This window comes from Chinchilla lanigera, unplaced genomic scaffold (genome assembly GCF_000276665.1).
Source record: "Chinchilla lanigera isolate Chin_1 unplaced genomic scaffold, ChiLan1.0 scaffold00124, whole genome shotgun sequence".
Classification (NCBI taxonomy): domain Eukaryota; kingdom Metazoa; phylum Chordata; class Mammalia; order Rodentia; family Chinchillidae; genus Chinchilla; species Chinchilla lanigera.
In genome coordinates, this window is record NW_004955525.1 from 1,944,796 (window position 1) to 1,963,430 (window position 18,635).

Consider the following 18,635-nt stretch of genomic DNA (forward strand, 5'->3'; position numbering starts at 1 on the left):
TACACACACATACACAATAATATTTTCTAGGTTATATGCTATTGGTGGACGTGATGGAAGCTCCTGTCTCAAATCAGTGGAATATTTTGACCCACACACTAACAAGTGGAGTCTATGTGCTCCAATGTCCAAAAGACGTGGAGGTGTGGGAGTTGCAACATATAATGGATTCTTATATGTTGTAGGGGGTCATGATGCCCCTGCTTCTAATCACTGCTCTAGGCTTTCTAACTGTGTGGAACGGTAAGTTTTTCTTCCGTTTATTTATGTATGCAATCGCTTGTTTACTCATTTTTTTAAAGAAATTAGAAAGATTTTTAAACTAATAGAAAGTAGTATTCTAAATAAATATTAACCTTTTCAGTTGATTAATTCTCTATGAAAAGACACACAAGCTTAAGTATCTCATGCTTTCTCTTTTATGAGAGCCCCAAATTATAAATTAAAAGCAAAATAAAAGGTAATAAAAAGTAGAGAGACAGATCTTTCTCAGTTGGGAAGGGGATCAAGAGGTGAAGGAGGAAAGAGAAAAAGAGCATGAAAAAAGGAATTAAGGTGTGTTATGTACATTTACCAACTCCACACAATTAATGCAAATATTATGTACTGCAAACATGTACTAATAAAGCCAATCCTTATGCATTTTAATTCCAAAATACTTTATAAAGTATGACATATTGATGTACTATCGTCACATTATAAAATGAGACAAAAATAATGAATAAGGAAATTTAATTCTAAGCTATATTAATCAGTCAATGTACCAGACTCAGATCAAATTAAATTTACTTCTAATAGCAACCCTCAGAATAAAGACTTTATTACCACAAAATATACAGACACAATTACCAATGAAATATCATCATCACTTGTAAACAGTGATTATATTTCCAGAAGTATTTTTTCCAAAAATTGATTATTCGAGTGGGAAATATTCTTTTCTAAGAACAGTGTGACATTTTGATGAAAATAAATGCCAAATCCTTTGTAGTCACACCATTCACATTCCATTTTAAACTAAAGTGAATATATTCACAAAATACATTTCAAAATATAAACTTCTGATCAAATTACAAAGTTAAAGACAGTGAAGTTATCAGAATTCAAAAGACGTAAACAGTTATGGGATGATGTTCTTAAAGACAATTAATGTAATGTAAAAAATTTGTATTTTTTCGGCATGCAAAACTACTTAGGAATTTCTGGTGTAGAACAAAGCATGACTAAAAACATGGAGATAATGAAGGAGAAAGTTTTGTTGATTGAAGCAGATCCTTTGGTTTGAAATATAATTTGAAAGCACACTTCACACCACAACTCATGGTCAGATTGTCTTGTGGCCTAAAACAGCAAGGTGGATGCTTTGAGACTTTATAGACAGAGAAATTATTCAATTTGGAGGAATTTGAATATCATAAAAGAGCAGTTTGGAAGAAAAAGATCAAACAGTAATATAAAGGATAGAATACAGGAAGAAAACAGTGAAGGAAGATTCCTTTTTTTCCAGGGGAGCATACAATTGAATAAAACTTAATAACTTAAGCCAGTAGTGTCTTAGAGGAAATAACAGATCAGTCATAATTTAAAAAGTGATTCCTTCTGTAAGGCTGAGTAATACTATACTGTATGTATATACAACATTTTGTTTAACTGTTCATTCATCAATGGACAATTGAGTTGCCTCTGCCTTTTGGCTACTGTGACTAAAGTGGAAATGAATATAGTCAAAATAAAATGTGTCCAAAAACTTGCTTTCAAATCTTTTTAATATATACTGTACACGTAAGTGGTATTGCTGGATTACATGTTTTTTTTATATTTTTAAATTTTTAAAGGACAACCATGCTGTTTTCCAAAGTAGCTGTACAAGTTTTCATTCCCAGCAAGTAAAAAAAAAAGATCCAGTTTCTGCAGATTCTTCCCAATATTATTTCATCTTGTTTTTAAAAATAATATCCCTTCCAATGAGAATGAAGTGTCATCTCATTACAGTTATGATTTGAATTTACCTAATGGTCGGTGATATTGAGCTTCTTATGAGTGCTTTTGAACATCTAAATATATTCTTTAGAAGAATATCTATTCAAAACCTCTACATATTTTAAAAGTCAGGATATTTGTCTCTTTGATGTTGAGTTACAGGAGTTTTTTATATATTCTAGAAGTTAATTTCTTGTCAGATGCATAATTTACAATCAATTTCTCCTAGTCTGTGGATTTTCTTTTAACTATAATGGTATTGCCATCTCATGCAAAAACACTTTTAATTTTGATGACAACAAATTTAGCTATGTTTTTTCTTGACTGCACGTTTGTTGTTACATCTAAGGAATGGTTACCAAAAGTAATATCATCAAGCTTTTATGACTGTTTTCTTCTTTCAGTTTATTATTCTAAAATACTGTATTCATGGTTTTAATTGTTTTAGGTTAATTTTTATATATGAAATATAGATTCAACTTTGTTTTTGAATATAGATTCTCAGTATTCTTTTTGTTGAAAAGACTCCCTGTTCTCCACTGAACAGTCTTGAAATGATGGTCAAAAATGAGAACTTGGTTGTAGGCTCTGTTTTATTCAATTTGCCTTTTATGTCTTCTGTTATAAGTTACAAAATCCTTGGTCAGTATAACATTGTAATGAGTTTGGAAATAATGAAGTGTGGGATCTCCCAAATTATTTTTTCTCAATATTTCCTTGAATATTTTAAGTCCCTAGATATTTCATATTGACTTTTGATGGAGTTTTACATTTATGGAAAGTGTCACTGTTAAACAATGTGTATGATTAAACCTATGCAACACATTGTATAGTATTGATTTCTTAATAATATTAAGTCCTTAAATTCATAAACACGAGCTAACTTTCAACTTATTAATGAATTCTTTCATTTCTTACATTTCAATTTAGGTGCTATTAATTTATTCATTCATTTGTTTTGCTTAATTTTTCTGGTTAGAAGCTGCAGTGGTACCTTGACTTGAAATAGTGGAAGTGGGAAACTTATTGTGAATTTAGAGAAAAGAACTTGGAGGAAAATCTTTCATTTCTCTGTACTGACTATTGCTGTATGTAAGATTTTAGTACTATTTGAACAGAAGTGGTTGAAATGAGCACCTTGTTTTTTCCTGAACATAGAGGAAAGTTATTTCACTGTTAAGTGCAATGTTACCTCTGGAATTTCTGGTCATATAAGTAAGTTGTTTTAATGTCCTCATCTTGTAAATCAAATGCTTGGGTTGTTACAGGGAAAGTTTTTGTGTATATATATATATAATGTTATTTTGAATACAACTTTTTCTCTGTTCATACTGTATTTTTTGTTGAAAATTGGGAATTATAAAAACAAACCATCTCTCTGTCTTAGTTACTTTTCTCATTGCTGAGACAGAATATCCCACACTCAGTGTTAAAAGAGGAAATGTTTATTTCGTTCACAATTTTAGAAGTTTCAGTTCATATCAGCTGGCACCAAGGTAGACTGGCAAATACCAGAGGAATAAGAGTTCACGGCGATGGAAGATAGCAAAAGCAAGAGAAATATGGGAAGAGACAAGCCTCTTTTCCTCCCTTATCTTGCACGCAGGCTACTTGCCTAGGGGGGATATAGCATTCACACCTCCAGTCCCAGTACTATACAGCAAACCAATCACAAACTTTAGCTTAGCCACCTCCCCCATGACTGTATGAGGCTTTAGGGGCACAACCAGACACACATAAAAACATTCTTCTACCCTTAAAGTTTGATTTTGTGTATAAGAAGATGATCATTAACTAGCAAGTCATGAAGTTATGTTCTGTACCTGGGATTAGCCCAGCATAAAGACTTGATAATATCTATAATTCCTAAACATGTGTGTGTGTGTGTGTGTGTGTGTGTGTGTGTGTGTGTGTTTGATTCTGTAAGTGATGATTACTTTGTAAATATGTAAGTTTCCCTACAATCTTTAGTCCTCATGTTTTTAGAGTTTTAGATATTCTATTTCTCAGTAAGTAATCTCTTGTAATTATCTGTATATCTGTAGTATTGTCTGTTAACCATTCCATTTATTTAACATTTTTATAGGAGAATGAGGTCCTGTTCCTTTTATATTGGCATCTAACATCACTCTTTAATGTTATTAAAGTGACAAGAGCAGTAAAAAACCTAGTAAATTCAGTTTTAGTTTTGTGTATTTTTTAAATTAAGTTCATGGGTACATTTCAGGTATCCAATAATGATCCCATTCATCATAAGGAATTTGTACCTGTTCGTGATATACCTTGATTCTTCTTTTTTTCCCCATTCCACTCCCCTCCTTTCAACCTCTCTTCCTCTCATTATTTACAAAAGTTTTGGTTCCATTTTTCATCATTTTTCTTCTTTTTCTTCCAGCTTCCTTCTTTTTCCCCTCCCCCCTACCTAGTTCCCCTTTCCATTTGAAAGCTTTCTTCCTATTTCACAATATCTACTATACATCCTAGTCCTTATGTACAATTTTGGTTTCTTACAAAACAGAAACTATGCAACATTTACACATTTATGTCTGATTTGTTTTACTTAATAATATGGTCTCAATGTGCATCCCTTTACCCAGATATTTTTTTCCTTTTTTTGGTACAGAGAATCAAACTCAGGACCCTGCACTTGCCAGGCAGGCACTTGTGCCGCTGAGCTATATCCCTGACCCCTCATTTACCCAGAAATGTCTCAAGTTTATCTTTTTTTTTTTTTTTTGGTTTTTCTCTGGTACCGGGAACCGAACTCACGACCTTGTGCTTGCCAGACAGGCGCTTTGCTGCTGAGCTAAATCCCCAGCCCAGGTTTATCATTTTTTATGTCTGAGTAGTACACCATTATATAAAAAAGCTGCATCTTTTCTATCCATTAATCAATTTATCAGCATTTAAGCTTTTCCCAAGGTATAGCTATTACAAAATGTGCCCCTATAAATATGGGCAATGTATCCCTACAATATGATGCTATTAATTCTTTTGGGAAGATACTAAAAAGGGGAACAGCTGAGTCAAATAGAACCTCTAGTTTTAGGTTTTTCAGGAATCTCTACACTGTTGTCCATAATGGTTACACCAGTCCTCACTCCCACCACCAGTGGAGAGGGGTTCCTCTTTCCTCACAGACCCACTGGGATTTATTCCTGGTTGATTTCTTGATAATAATCATTCTTTCTGGAGTAAGATCGATCTCAGCATTGTCTTAATTTGCATCTCTCTAATGACCAGTGATATTGAACATTTTTGCATATATTTATTTGACTTTTGTGCTTCTTCATCTGAGAAGTATCTATAAATGTCAAATGCCCAATTTTAGATTAGATCATTAAATTTGGGGGTGTATGATTTTTTGAGCTCTTTATATCTTCTTGATATTAGTCATTTTTTTGAGGAGCAGTTGACATTTTTTCCACTCTGTGTATTGTCACTTCACTCTGTTGATTTATTTTGCTGTGCAAATTCATTTTAATAATATGACATCTAAGTTATTGATTCTTGGAAATATTTCTCCTGTGACTGAGATTTTTAAGAAGTCTTTTCCTACATCTATGTCTTCAAGGGTTCTACCTAGTCTCTCTTCCAGAAGATTTAATGTCTCTGTTTTGAAATTTATGTCTTTGATCCATTTTGATTTTAGTTTAATGTGTGATGAGAGACATGGATCTAGCTTTAGTTTTTGGCGCTTAGAATGCCACTTTTTCCAGCACTATTCATTAAAGAGATTGTCTTTCTTCCAATAAGATGTTTGGCCCCTTTATCAAAAACAAATTGGTTAAGTATTTTTCTATATGTTTTTGCATCTTCTAATCTGTCCCATTGTTCCTTGGGTCATTTTTTCCTGAACCATGCTGATTTTGTCACAGTAGCTTTTTAGTATAATTTCAACTCAGGGATGGTGTTGCTGCCTGCCTTGCTTTGTTGCCCAGAACTGGTTTTGCTATTCTAGGTATCCTGTGTTTTTTTTTTTCTGTTTTTGTTTTTGTTTTTCTTGGTACCGGAAGCGAACACAGGACCCTGCGCTTGCCAGGCAGGCATTTATGCACGGAGCTATATCTCCAGTTCCAGGTTTCTTTTGCTTCCTGATAAATTTTAGATTATTTTCTCTAATTATGGCAGGTATGCTGTTAGGATTTTGATCAGGATTGCATTAAATATGTATAAAAATTTAGGGAGTGTGGTAATTTTCACTGCATGGATTATTCCTACCCAAGAATAAGGGATATTATTCCATTGTTTGATATCTTCTTTGATCTCCTTTTGCAGGGTACTGTAGTTTTCTTTTTTTTTTTTTTTTTTTTGGTTTTTCTCCGGTACCAAGAACCAAACTCATGACCTTGTGCTTGCCAGGCAGGCGCTTTTGCCACTGAGCTAAATTCCCAGCCCCTGTAGTTTTCAATGTAAAGATCTTTTATTTCCTTTGCTAGATTGACTTTTTTTTTGTACCGAGACCCCAACTCAGGACCTGGTGCTTGCCAGGCGGCAGCTGTGCCACTGAGATATATCCCAGGCCCTTAATTCTTAAGTAATTCATTTTATTTGATGTTATTTTGACGTGTGATTTCACTAATTTCTCACTCAGTGAGTTTGTTATTTGTGTACAGGAATGCTACTGAATTTTGACTATTAATTTTGCATCCAACTACAGGACTGGATTTGATTATTAAATCTAAAAGTCTTTTGGTGGATTTTTGGAGTCTTTTAATGTTTAGTTTCATATCATCTACAAATAATGATAATTTGAATTCTTCCTTTCACATCTTTATTCCTTTTATGTATTTCACTTCTCTAATTGTTCTGGCTAATGTTTCCAGAACTATATTGATTAAGGGTGATGATAGTTCGCATCCTCATCTTGTTTCTAATTTTAGAATGAAAGCTTTCAGTTTTTGTCCATTTAGTGTGCTGATGGTTGTTGGTTTGTCAAAGATGGTTTTTATCAGATTGAGATGAAGACCATCTGTTCCAATTTTCAGTAGAATTTTTATCATGAATGGTTGTTTGACTTTGTCAAATGCTTTTTGTGTCTATTGAGCTGATCATAAGTATGTGACTTTTGTCTTTGGCACTGTTGATATGGCATATTACATTTATTGATTTGTATATGTTGAACCATCCCTGAATCCCTAGGATGAATCCTACTTGTTCAGGGTGTATAATCTTCTTGATCATTTGCTACACTTTGTTTGCTAGTATCTTAATGAGGATTTTTATGTCAATGTTACGTAGGGACTTTGACCTCTGTTTTGGTTGGATACTTCTCTGGTTTTGGTAAATTTGAGAGTTTTGCTTCCTTTTCAATTTCATTGAAGTGTTTGAGGATTAGTGACATTAGATCATTTCTAATGTTCATGTAGAATTCAGCAGTGAATGCATCAAGACTTGTCCTTTTCTTTATTGGTAGGTTTCTAATTAAATCTTCAATTTCACTGACTAATATTAAATTATTTAAATTATTTAAATCTGCAGTCACCCCTCTCCACTGGTGGTGGGAGTGAGGACTGGTGTAACCATTAATACAATACAATACAATTCCATATCTTCTTGATTCCGCCTTGGAAATTCATATGTATATAACAATCTGTCCATTTCTTCTGTGTTTTCCATTCTACTTGTGTACAAGTTGTTGAAGTAGGTGTTGGTGATCATCTGGATTTCTGAAGGTTCTGTTGTGGTTTCACCTTTTGTATTCTTCATTGCATAGGTTTCAGTCTTTTTTTTCTTTTTATTAATAAGGTTGGCTAGGGATTTGTCAACTTTATTTAATCTTTTAAAGAACTGACTCTTCAATTCATTGATAGATGGAATTTTTTTCTCAATTGCATTAATTTCTTCTCTGTTCTTTATAATTTCTTGCCTGGTATAAGCTTTGGGCTTGAGTTGATTATCTTTTTCCAGAAGTCTGAGGTTCAATATTAGCTTGTTTATTTGACCTCATTCTGTTTCTCTGATATGTAAATTCACCACTATAAATTTTCCTCATTAAAGTTCTATATGCCTTGTGTACTTGTATGTCAAACTCTTTTTACATGCTTTGGAATTACTCTATCATTACTTGTATGAACAGGATTTTTTATGCCTTTGCATTGCCTCCTGGTTTTTCATTGATTTTAATAAATTTTATATTATTCTTTTTTGCATCATCTTGCAGCTGTGGATTGATTTTTTTATGGTCCTTTGTTATTTTTTATAAATCTTTCTTTTTTGTGATTACTAACCACAGTCCTGTCTTCTGCATCTGGTTCATTTGGCTGTTTTTACTTTCAACACAATTTTTAATCTCCTGAATTTCCATTTGAATTTATTTCGTGGATTTCATTTATTTCCTCTGTTGAGCATTTATGGTTTCCATCATTTTTCTAAGATTCTCTATTTCTTAACTGTTTCTGCTCTAGGTTCACTGAGCAAGATCATTTTCATCACTATCACTTTTTTCACCTGAGAGATTACTTCTGACCTGAATTTCTCTACAGCCTTATTCACCTTTTTTTTTTTTTTTTTTTTTTTTTTTAATGCTGCTGCTGTTACCATTTCAGTAAACCCAAGAGAATGATTTCAGTTTCCCTCTCTGTTTGTCTCCTGGACTTGTCATAGGTGGGCTAGAGTGTTGAGGTTGCATTTTGCTTCTATGTCTTATTTCTATTTTTAATATTGTTTTCTTTGCTTGTAAATTACTTATGGTAGGTAGCTTTATAACTAGTAACAAGGTTTCACTAGGAAATGTCTATTCCTTAGGGATGTCTATTAGGTGGTTTTTGCTCTTTGCATTTTTGTCTTTCTCAAGATCCTACATGCTCAACTTATTGGATATAAGAATTTGCTATTTATTTGGCTTAGTAACCAGTCCTTTGTACTGGATTATGGTGGTGATTGTGATCCAAGACAATCAGAATGTTGTCATATATGGGAGAACAATCGACTAAAACAGGTATGACACTCTGGCTGAAGTAATACAATTAAGCAATAACAATAGCTTCAAGCACACCTTAAAAATTGACAAACTATGCTATTAGTTTAGTACCTTTAAGCATAAGAGCAAGATCTGCTATTATTTAACAAAATTTAACATATACCATTAACACAGCTGTGAGTATCCCTATGTCAGAGCAATTTTAACCTGTGGTTGGGTGGAGAATTTAAGAGGGATAGAAGGTAACAGAGAGAGAAATGAAAAAAATATAGTAGACGAAAGGCTGAAGGACCAAAGATAATCACCCAACCTTTGGGAAACAACGAAAAGAGAAAAAGAATAAAGCAGAAAGGAAAAGAATATTGACATGTACCATAAACATTAGAGCCAATGTTTACTCACATGCAAATATAAGAAACTCTAGAAATATCATTGAGGAAACAGAGCAAAAAGAACAATACAATACAATACAAAGTGAAAAACCAAAACAAAAGATACAAATGACAGAAAAAGAAAAAAAATCTAACAAACAACCAGCAATCCTAAAAAAAAAAAAAGAATAAAGTTCCTCTGGTGACCTCAGTTTTATGTTATTGTCCAAGCCAGAGACCAATTTTTTGTTGGGTAACCCCACCTAATCTACAGTAGGATAGTGCTGGGTATGGGGCTATTCTTTCCCTGTAGATGGTGAGAGCTCTCACCAGAGTCTTCAGTCATCAGTTTTCTGTATGTCCCTCGGTGGCCTGCCCACATTTGCTTACTATGTTTGTCTGTCTGTAGCTCTACCAGTTGCTTTGGGCCCCCAGATAGAGACAACTTGAGGCTGCTTCCATTCCCATGTATCGTTGTCCCCTTCTGACCCATGTTCAGCCTCCTCTATTCCACTACTGTTATCTCTCTCCTCTCATGCCCCTGGGAACAGGGCTGGGAGAGCTGCTGTTGGCCAGGTCACTTCCTCTGCTCTTTCCTCTCACGCTGTTGGGAGCAGAGCAATGAAATTACTGAGTTCACAGTCACTGCCTCACATTGGCTTAAGGCATTTAAATCCCATTTCCCTCTCTCTCCCACATCTGGGAGCAGGGCAAGCCGTTGGAGTCACTAATCTTGTTATTGCTAGAAGTTCCAGTTAGTTAACATGACACATGAGGAAAAAGAAGAAACCTTTGGCAGCTCATCACGGCAGGAATAGTTTTTCGTTCACTTACCCGTGTATATACTGGCAAAAGTTGCTTCCAGACTTCAGTGGGATCTGTTAGAGAAAGGCAAAAGAGGCAAGGGGACTTATGTGCCATATCTCTTCTGTGTGGCTTGCGTTTCTTTTTTTTTTTTTTCAGGTACCAGGAATTGAACTCACGACCTCGCACTTGCCAGGCCGGCGCTGTGCCTCTGAGCTAAATCCCCAGCCCCATGTATGGCTTGAGTTTGGAATGCTATTGCAGTCCAGCGATTTTTTCTTGGAATTTCCCACAGTGGAAATTCCTGCTCTGCGTGCAGTCAGAGGTCCCACAGGCAACCCTGTGGGCTGCTTCACTGTTTCATAGAGACCTATGCTTATGTTTTGTTTGATCTACAAGTCTTATTTCAGATTTATTTTGACATCTGGATGAATGTCCTTCCTATTCTCCAGTTACCTGTGTTTTTGATAATTTTCTCTGAGTGACTACAACATGGCCCCTTCTCTATTCAGCCATATTGAATCCCCTTGCCTAGGTGTCTGTGATGTACAAGTTTGTTACTTCAAATTGATTTTGGCATCAGGATGTAGGTTACTCCATTTCTTCCAATTATCTGTGTTTTAAATGATTTTTTCTGAGTTACTCCAATGTGATTCCTCCTCTCTTCAGACATGGTGAATCTCTTCTGAGTTTTGTGTGTGTTTTAAGATAAACCTTTTGTCTCTGTGAGCCTTGTATTTAAACAGAATCTTAAGGCTGGAATTATACATAATTTCAAGTAGAAAAGACCCTTTGAAATATAGGGAGTCCTTGTTACCTCATAGAATTAGAACCAGGGGCCATCTGTGGTTCAGTGAAGAGCAGACAGTTGCAAAAGTAATTTTCGAAAGAGATGGAGGTTTTCAAACTTTAAAATCAATCATGTTTGACATTCCATTTCAGTTTAAAATCAAGTTTGTTGTATTACATCAAGACAATTGATAGAATTAAACTTCAATTGTTTTCTTTTTTATTCCTAAATAGTTTGAACATATATATCACATTTCAGACAGTGTATGTGTGTGTGTGTGTATGTGCATGTGTGTAGCTAAAGTAAATCATGTTTTCTTTTTAGAAAGATCCAAAGAATATGACACTAAATTATAATTTTTAAAATCACTTCAGAAAATTGAGAAACGTGTAGAATCCTTTGAAGTTGTTAATTACTAGTTTTGTTTACGTCTTCTGCAGATTAGAAAAAATAATAGCGATCATAAAAAATTTATAGAAATATGCCTGTTAGAAAATGTGTGCATACATCTAAAGAAATCACCAGCAGAGTACAAAGAAAACCCACAAATTGGGAAAAAATTTTGACCCACTGACCCTCAGACAAAGGACTTCTATCTAAAGCATATAAAGAATTAAAAAATATTAACCCCTCCAAATTTAAAGACCCAATCCAAAAATGGGCATCTGAGATGAATACACACTTCTCAGAAGAGGAAATATAAATGGCAAATAAATACATTAAAAAATGTTCAACATCATTAGTCATTCAAGAAATAAAATTAAAACAAGACTGAAATTCCATCTCACCCCAGAAAGAATAGCTATCATCAAGAATCAACTAATAACAAACGCTGGAGAGGGTGTGGAGAAAAAGGAATATTTTTCCACTGTTGGTTGGAGTGTAGACTGTTGAAATCACTGTGGAAATCAGTTTGGAGATTCCTCAGTAAACTAGGATTAGAGGTCCCATCCAACCCAGCTGTTTCCCTTTTGGGTATTTTTCCAGAAGAACTGAAAACATTGTATCACAACGATATATGTGCACCCATATTTATACCATTGTGATTTGTAATAGTTTTATTTTTTATTTTTTATTTTTTTTCCCGGTACCAGGAATCAAACTCATGACCTTGCTCTTGCCAGGCAGGTGCTGTGCCGCTGAGCTAAATCCCCAGCCCCTGATTTGTAATAGTTAAATCGTGGAAGCATCCCAAATGCCCATCAACTGATCGCTGGATAAAAAAGTTGAATTATTTTTATATAATGGCATATTACTCAGCTATAGAGAAAGATAAACTCAGGGCTTTTATAGGTAAATGGTCACAACTAGAGACCACAGTCATAAGTGAAATAAATCAGACCGGCATGTGTAAACAACGTATTGTCTCACTAGTGTAAGAACCTGAAAGAGTAAATAAAATCTAAAAGGTACAATAGATATTGTGAGAGGGAAGAAACTGCTCATAAGGAAAGAACAATTGGGATGAGGGAAAAGAGAAGAGAAACAAAGAAGGGAAAATATGTATATATGTATACACAGGATAGCTAACATAGTTTCACTTCTGACTTCTATTACTTTATTAAAAGGAACAGTTAATGTTTAATTGTTTGATCAACTTTACATGCCTGTATTTGTTTATGTGAGTAACCAATTTGAAGATATAAATATGTAATACAACCCATTGTCAATTTCCTATCACCTTGTCTGAAATTCTGCATTGCTTGTATTGTTTTTCTGTTATTTTGTAAATGTCTGTGTGTCTGCTAATATGCTTTCATTATTTTTATCTTTAAAATAGAAAAAAGAGGGGCTGGGGATTTAGCTCAGCGGCAAAAGCGCCTGCCTGGCAAGAGCAAGGTCGTGAGTTCGGTTCCCGGTACAGGAGAAAAACCAAAAAAATAAAATAAAATAAAATAAAAAGAAAATAGAAAAAAGAAAATGTGTGCATATATTTTAAAACTCATATTTGAGGGCTGAGGGTTTAGCTCAGCATCACAGCTCCTGCCAGGCAAGCTCAAGGTCGTGAGTTCGATCCCCCATACCCCAAAAAACAAAAAAACAAAAAGCAACAAACATATATTTGTGTGAAAAAAAAGTACAGTTTTATTTTAAGTATTTGTACCTTGGCACTGAATTCTATTCTTGTGTAAATATATTTATGGTTGTACGTTTAACCATATATCTACTGACCCTTTATGAGGCTCTGGACAGTGGGCAAGACTAAATCACCTCTTAGAAAACAAATAGATATCAAGTTATTGTGTTAAAACATTGAACAGGGGCTGGGGATTTAGCTCAGTGGCACAGCGCCTGCCTGGCAAGTGCAAGGTCATGAATTCGATTCCTGGTACCAGAAAAAAAACACACAAAAAAAACCAACTAAAACATTGAACAACTGTGAAAACAAATCCAAGTAAAATAATTCCTGTTATGATTTCATTTTTAACATCAATAAGACATTTATTTGTAATTCAATAAAAAATACACATATGTAAAACTAAAAATTTAGAAAATCAAGAATATATTAGTAAGCCTTAAGCATGTAAAATGAGATGCAATTTGTAGAGCTGAATACTGAATAACATTTATTAGATGCGTCATTTATGATCTTAATTATTATTGCCAACCCTGGTTATTTTCACTATTTCACTGAAGAACCACATTAATTATAATATGTGGTACATTTGTATCTGTGTAACATAACACCAAATATAAATATGAACTTCTGAAAGAGGAAAGAAATTAAGGATTGTTGTTTTAGAGTACCTACATTTTAAATATTAACTCTATTTTGCATTTTTCCTCTGTTACAAAGTTATATACTAAATCATAGCCATCAAGATTTCTTACTATAAAAATCCAGTGGAATACACAAAAATTCCATCTAATTAGAAATATGTACATAAATATTAATAAGGAACAAATAACACTTTAGGTCTTTTTGATAGTAATTTTTAGTAATAAACAAAATAAAGTCATTTTCTCTGTATACACGAGATGTAGCTTGTTCCATCGCAGTTTTAAAGGCACTTTTTTTAATATCAATGTTAAAATTTGATTACATTAACTTAATGGAGGCTGATATTAGATTGTTATATGATTAAAGAATTAAAAACAAAGATTAGAGAAGGTAATTGAGATTACAAGTTGATAAATGAAATTTTACTTTATAAAATAAAACTTTTTCGGGGCTGGGGATTTAGCTGGGTGGCACAGTGCCTGCCTGGCAAGCTCAAGGTCGTGAGTTCGATTCCCGGTACCAGAAAAAAAAAAAAAAAAAAAATAAAAAAACAAACAAACAGATAAAACTTTTTCATTGGGCTTTTACAAATAAGTGTATATAAAATGGGAGAGCATTGCAATGTATAATTATATGAATTTTCTTAATTTCTTTCTTCTTCAAAAATGATTTAATGTTTATGAAACAATTCCTAGGGAAGATTTTCATTAATATCACCTACTGAATTATTTTTCACTCAATGTACTGGAAAAATTTGAGGATAAGTAATTATCTGTAGATTAAAATACAAAGCAGTCCAAGGCTTCTGTGATGATGAATAAGGGTCCTAAGAAGGGAAATAGGATAAGAATACCTATAGTAGTTATATAAATAATATTAAATTCTAGGTAATGGATCTTGTGAAGCAAAATTAAGTTATATTGTTTGATTTTTCTTATATGAGAAATCAAAATTATGAATAAAGAGCAAATAAAAGATAAGAAGCAGGGAGAGAGATCTTTCTCAAATGGGAAGGTGATCAAGAGATGGATGGAAGGAGAGGAGAGGGGTGTAAACAGAAATTAAGATGTATTTTGTACATGTACCAACGCCATACAAGAAGTACAAGTATTATGTATTGCTAATATGTACTAATATAGAGGAAAGAATAACGCTTTCCAAAAGCAATTATATTTATGCTGACTTTTATTTTTTTAATTTTTGTGTATATGTGCAATTCATAATAGATATATTCACTGGGGGCTATTGGTAGACATATGTATCTCATTTGGACCTTTTGTACTTTGCGTTCCCCTCTCATCTCGCTCATCTCCTCCCACCAGTACAAAGTTTATCTCCCTGATTCTTAACATCTTTCATTTTAAATGTGAGATCTCACTCTAACAGAATCAGACATCTCATACAACATTTCAGTCATCAAATTACAAAAAAACATCCTAACTTAAAAACTGAAGGAGGAAGGGCTCATTTTGACTATGATGTTAATGTCTCAGTGTGTGAAATTTCCTCAAAAACAATCTTAGTACTGGTTAGGGAGTGCATCATATTGAAAAAAAGAAACACTGTTTTGATATGCTTGAAAGACCTCTGCTGGCTGAAGATAATTCTGTAATATACATATCCTTAGCATTACTATTCAAGTTGCTCTTCATATTCAATTGTTTGATTTTTTATTTTAAAGAGAAGAAAACAATAATACAGAATTTCAAAATAAGGTAACATGGATTAACAATAGTTAATATATTGCATGTTGCAATCTTCAAAGTAGTTGCTCAGATTACAAGATACAGGTATGCATAATTGATAAAACAATGTATATATAGCTCAGCAGCAAACTGCCTACCTGGCAAGTGAAAGGTCCTGAGTTCAATTCCTGGTACAAAAAAAAAAAAAAAAACCTGGCTACACTTTATAGTAGGCTTCTTATTCTGTTACAGATTAATTTGCAGTTTATAAATACCTGTTATTTTGCATTGCAACATGATTGGCTTCTTCCTCTCAATTGTCTTCCTAAACTTTTAAAGGTATGATCCAAAAAATGATTCATGGTCAACTATGGCACCCCTGAGTGTTCCTCGAGATGCTGTTGGTGTGTGTCCCCTTGGAGACAAACTCTATGTGGTTGGAGGATATGATGGACACACTTATTTGAACACTGTTGAGTCATATGATGCTCAGAAAGATGAATGGAATGAGGTACTCTAATATAAATATTCAAATGGGTGTATGTCAGGTTTTAAAATGAATTTTTAATTAAATGTATTCTCTTCCACTCTTGAGCTTAAAAATCTTTTGGAGAAATTGATAGTACGTGTTTCATCTATGCCTTAGAATTACTAGTTGGAGTTGTTTATCCTCAGCAGGATTCATTAGTACTGACATGAAAGAGAATATTCTTTTTAGGCTGATGCTCAGTAAAGTCTTCAAACCTTCTTTATAAGTGTGTAAATTGCAGTGCTTCTAACTTCTTCAGTTATTCAAAAACTTTAGCACACACAAGTGGCCAGAATTAAACTTTCTTAAAGGAACTGAACATCTAATACAGCTAGTTCCAAGAATGGTACAAAAAGAAGCACTACAAGGGCGTCTAGGTGATGTCAAAGGCACATGACCCTTTTTGAGAGATTTACAAGTGATAACCTTTGAATTATTAAAAAACAATACTGATAGTTTGTCAGCTCAATAATTAATAGGTTAATAAAAATGATGCATGATTAACTCTTATTTTAAAGTGGAAAAACACTAACAAAACAACAACAATGAAGACAAAAACAAAAACAACACAAAGAAAACAGAAATGATACATGACCTCAAAACAAAATGATAGAAGTTAACAATGGTTGCTACATTACATATTGTTCCCTTCAACGAAGTTGCTCAGTCCACCAGATGTAAGAATGTAAGATTGATCAAACAATTAAAGACAATAACAAGTAGTAAAAAAAAAAAATAATGGAAAAGATACAGAGCTTTACCATCTACACCAAGAGGGAAATCTTGTAGTTAAGACCCCTCTTCACTTACATTATAGTGAATTCATGCTACAATGAACTATATTGGGTTTTAAATAAGCAGGTATTAATATGACCATAACTGATAACTGCTATCTATCCTCCAAATATATGGTTTATTAAAACTCTTAAAATGTCTCAAATTCTGCCATGTAGCTACCTCCATCCTTTAATAATGTTTAAGAACAAACAAAAATGAAAGAAAAGACAGACAACAACGTATTAGGTCAACAACAATAATACAAATATGTGACTAAGATTGTGGAAATTACTTTTCTAAAGATTGTACACCAGGAACTAGGGAGAACTAGCTTCTATTTCAGGCTCTGTCATCCTTTTATTATGTGTCCTTAAAGAGAGTGAATAAGAATTAACAGAGTGGAATTGTAATTATGTATTCCTAGTTCTTATTTTTCATTAATGAAACTGTCAAAAGTACTTTGATGGGTATTTTTTACCTGTAATTTTTCAAGTGAGAGAATTGTGAGAGTTGAAACTCAGTCAAGATCATCTGACCCTTAAACATAGATCTACACCATTCTAAATGCTATATTCTTTTCCTCACACTTCACTCTTATCTGGATTACAGGTACTTTCTTTCTTTTGTTTTTTTTTTTTTTTGTACCAGAACTCAAACTCAGGGCCTCATGTTCGCCAGCCAGGTGCTGTGTACATCTTTTCAAAGATGACCAAAATAAGTTAGGAGTTTTCCATACCAACATTCTATATGATGCTAAAGACAGAATTCAAACAGTGCTTATTTCCTTGTTTTTGTTTTTAGGAAGTTCCTATTAACATTGGAAGAGCTGGTGCATGCGTTGTGATGGTGAAGCTACCTTAAAATCATCTTTATTAAGTGTAACAAAAGTGGATAACTTCAAGAAAGAGAGTAGGAAGAAGAGCAAAGGAAGAAATATGTTTTCTTTCAGCAATTAATCACCAAACTTGAAAATTATGGTGTCACTTTAATATGTGCTTACAATTATTTTCATTTATACAGTTTAAACAAAGCTTTCAACATGAACTGAGTATGAAAGCTAATTTTATGTACTGTCCCCGCTGTAACATAGAGGGAAATATAGCTGTGTAGGTTTAGTTTTGTTACTATAAATGTTAAAATATGCAATAAACTTGATAGTGATGAAAATGTAGAATTTATAAAAGAATTAGCAATTTCTGGTGAGACCCACAGAAGCTGTTATTTTTCTCTTTGTCGATCCCAACTGTTAGGTACATTTATATAATGCTCCACAATCTGCAAAACGCTTTGATATTGCTTATTCCCAGGATATGAGAGTATGACAGGACTGTTCAAAGCATGACATTGGATTCAGACAAATCCAGCAATGTAACACAGCTCTGTCACTTACCAGTTGTATAATCTTTTAAAAAAAAGTTTAATAAAAAATGCTACTCTATTTTCTGGAATAAAATTTAATGTAGAAAGACAATGTCTGAGACTTAAAATGTAAAGTCTGAATGCTAGTGATATATCATTTTTATTCAAATAATATGCCAAAATCTAAATAATCCCTGACATTTTCCAGCATGAAAGAATTTACAGTTTTATTACTGTAAAACTGGTTCATTGACATAATTTGCTGTGCTCATTCTACTATGTCAAACTTTTATAAGCTTAATTTTCTGCCATAGAACACATAGATTTTATATATCTTAACATATTATGATCAGTAAGTTGCCAGTGAAATATTGTGATGTCACATATGCAACTTTATAGTAACAGTAAATATTTATGATTGATACGAACTCTGACTCAGTTTCAGTCATGGCTTTCTTTGAATAGAATAATATTCTCAAATAGTTATGTGAACTCTAAACATGTACTATTAAGTTAATCAATTTTTAAAACAAAAACTTAAACGCATTAAAATTTAGAAGATGTTATACAATATTAACATATGCAAATATCAGAATCTTTAGTATGCATGTACAATTCTATAGTTTTTTTTTATTTACCAACATAAGTTTTTCTGTTAATAATATATTTATCCAGGAGGAAATGTTAAAGATATAA

At 33.2% G+C, this 18,635-nt stretch overlaps 1 protein-coding gene across 2 annotated transcripts in view; it reads left to right on the forward strand.

Annotated features, from left to right (window-relative positions):
* Klhl4 (kelch-like family member 4) overlaps positions 1-18,373 on the forward strand; it is a 113,741-nt gene extending 95,368 nt beyond the window's left edge. The window contains exons 9-11 of one of the 2 annotated variants that reach the window (XM_005409727.2): positions 31-243; positions 15,614-15,785; positions 17,382-18,373. In XM_005409727.2, the coding sequence (XP_005409784.1) occupies positions 31-243; positions 15,614-15,785; positions 17,382-17,441 (445 nt within the window). In that variant the 3' untranslated portion in view covers positions 17,442-18,373. The remainder of the gene's footprint in view (positions 1-30; positions 244-15,613; positions 15,786-17,381) is intronic. The other variant, XM_005409728.2, reaches the window with a different exon arrangement.
* Positions 18,374-18,635: the final 262 nt, after the last annotated feature.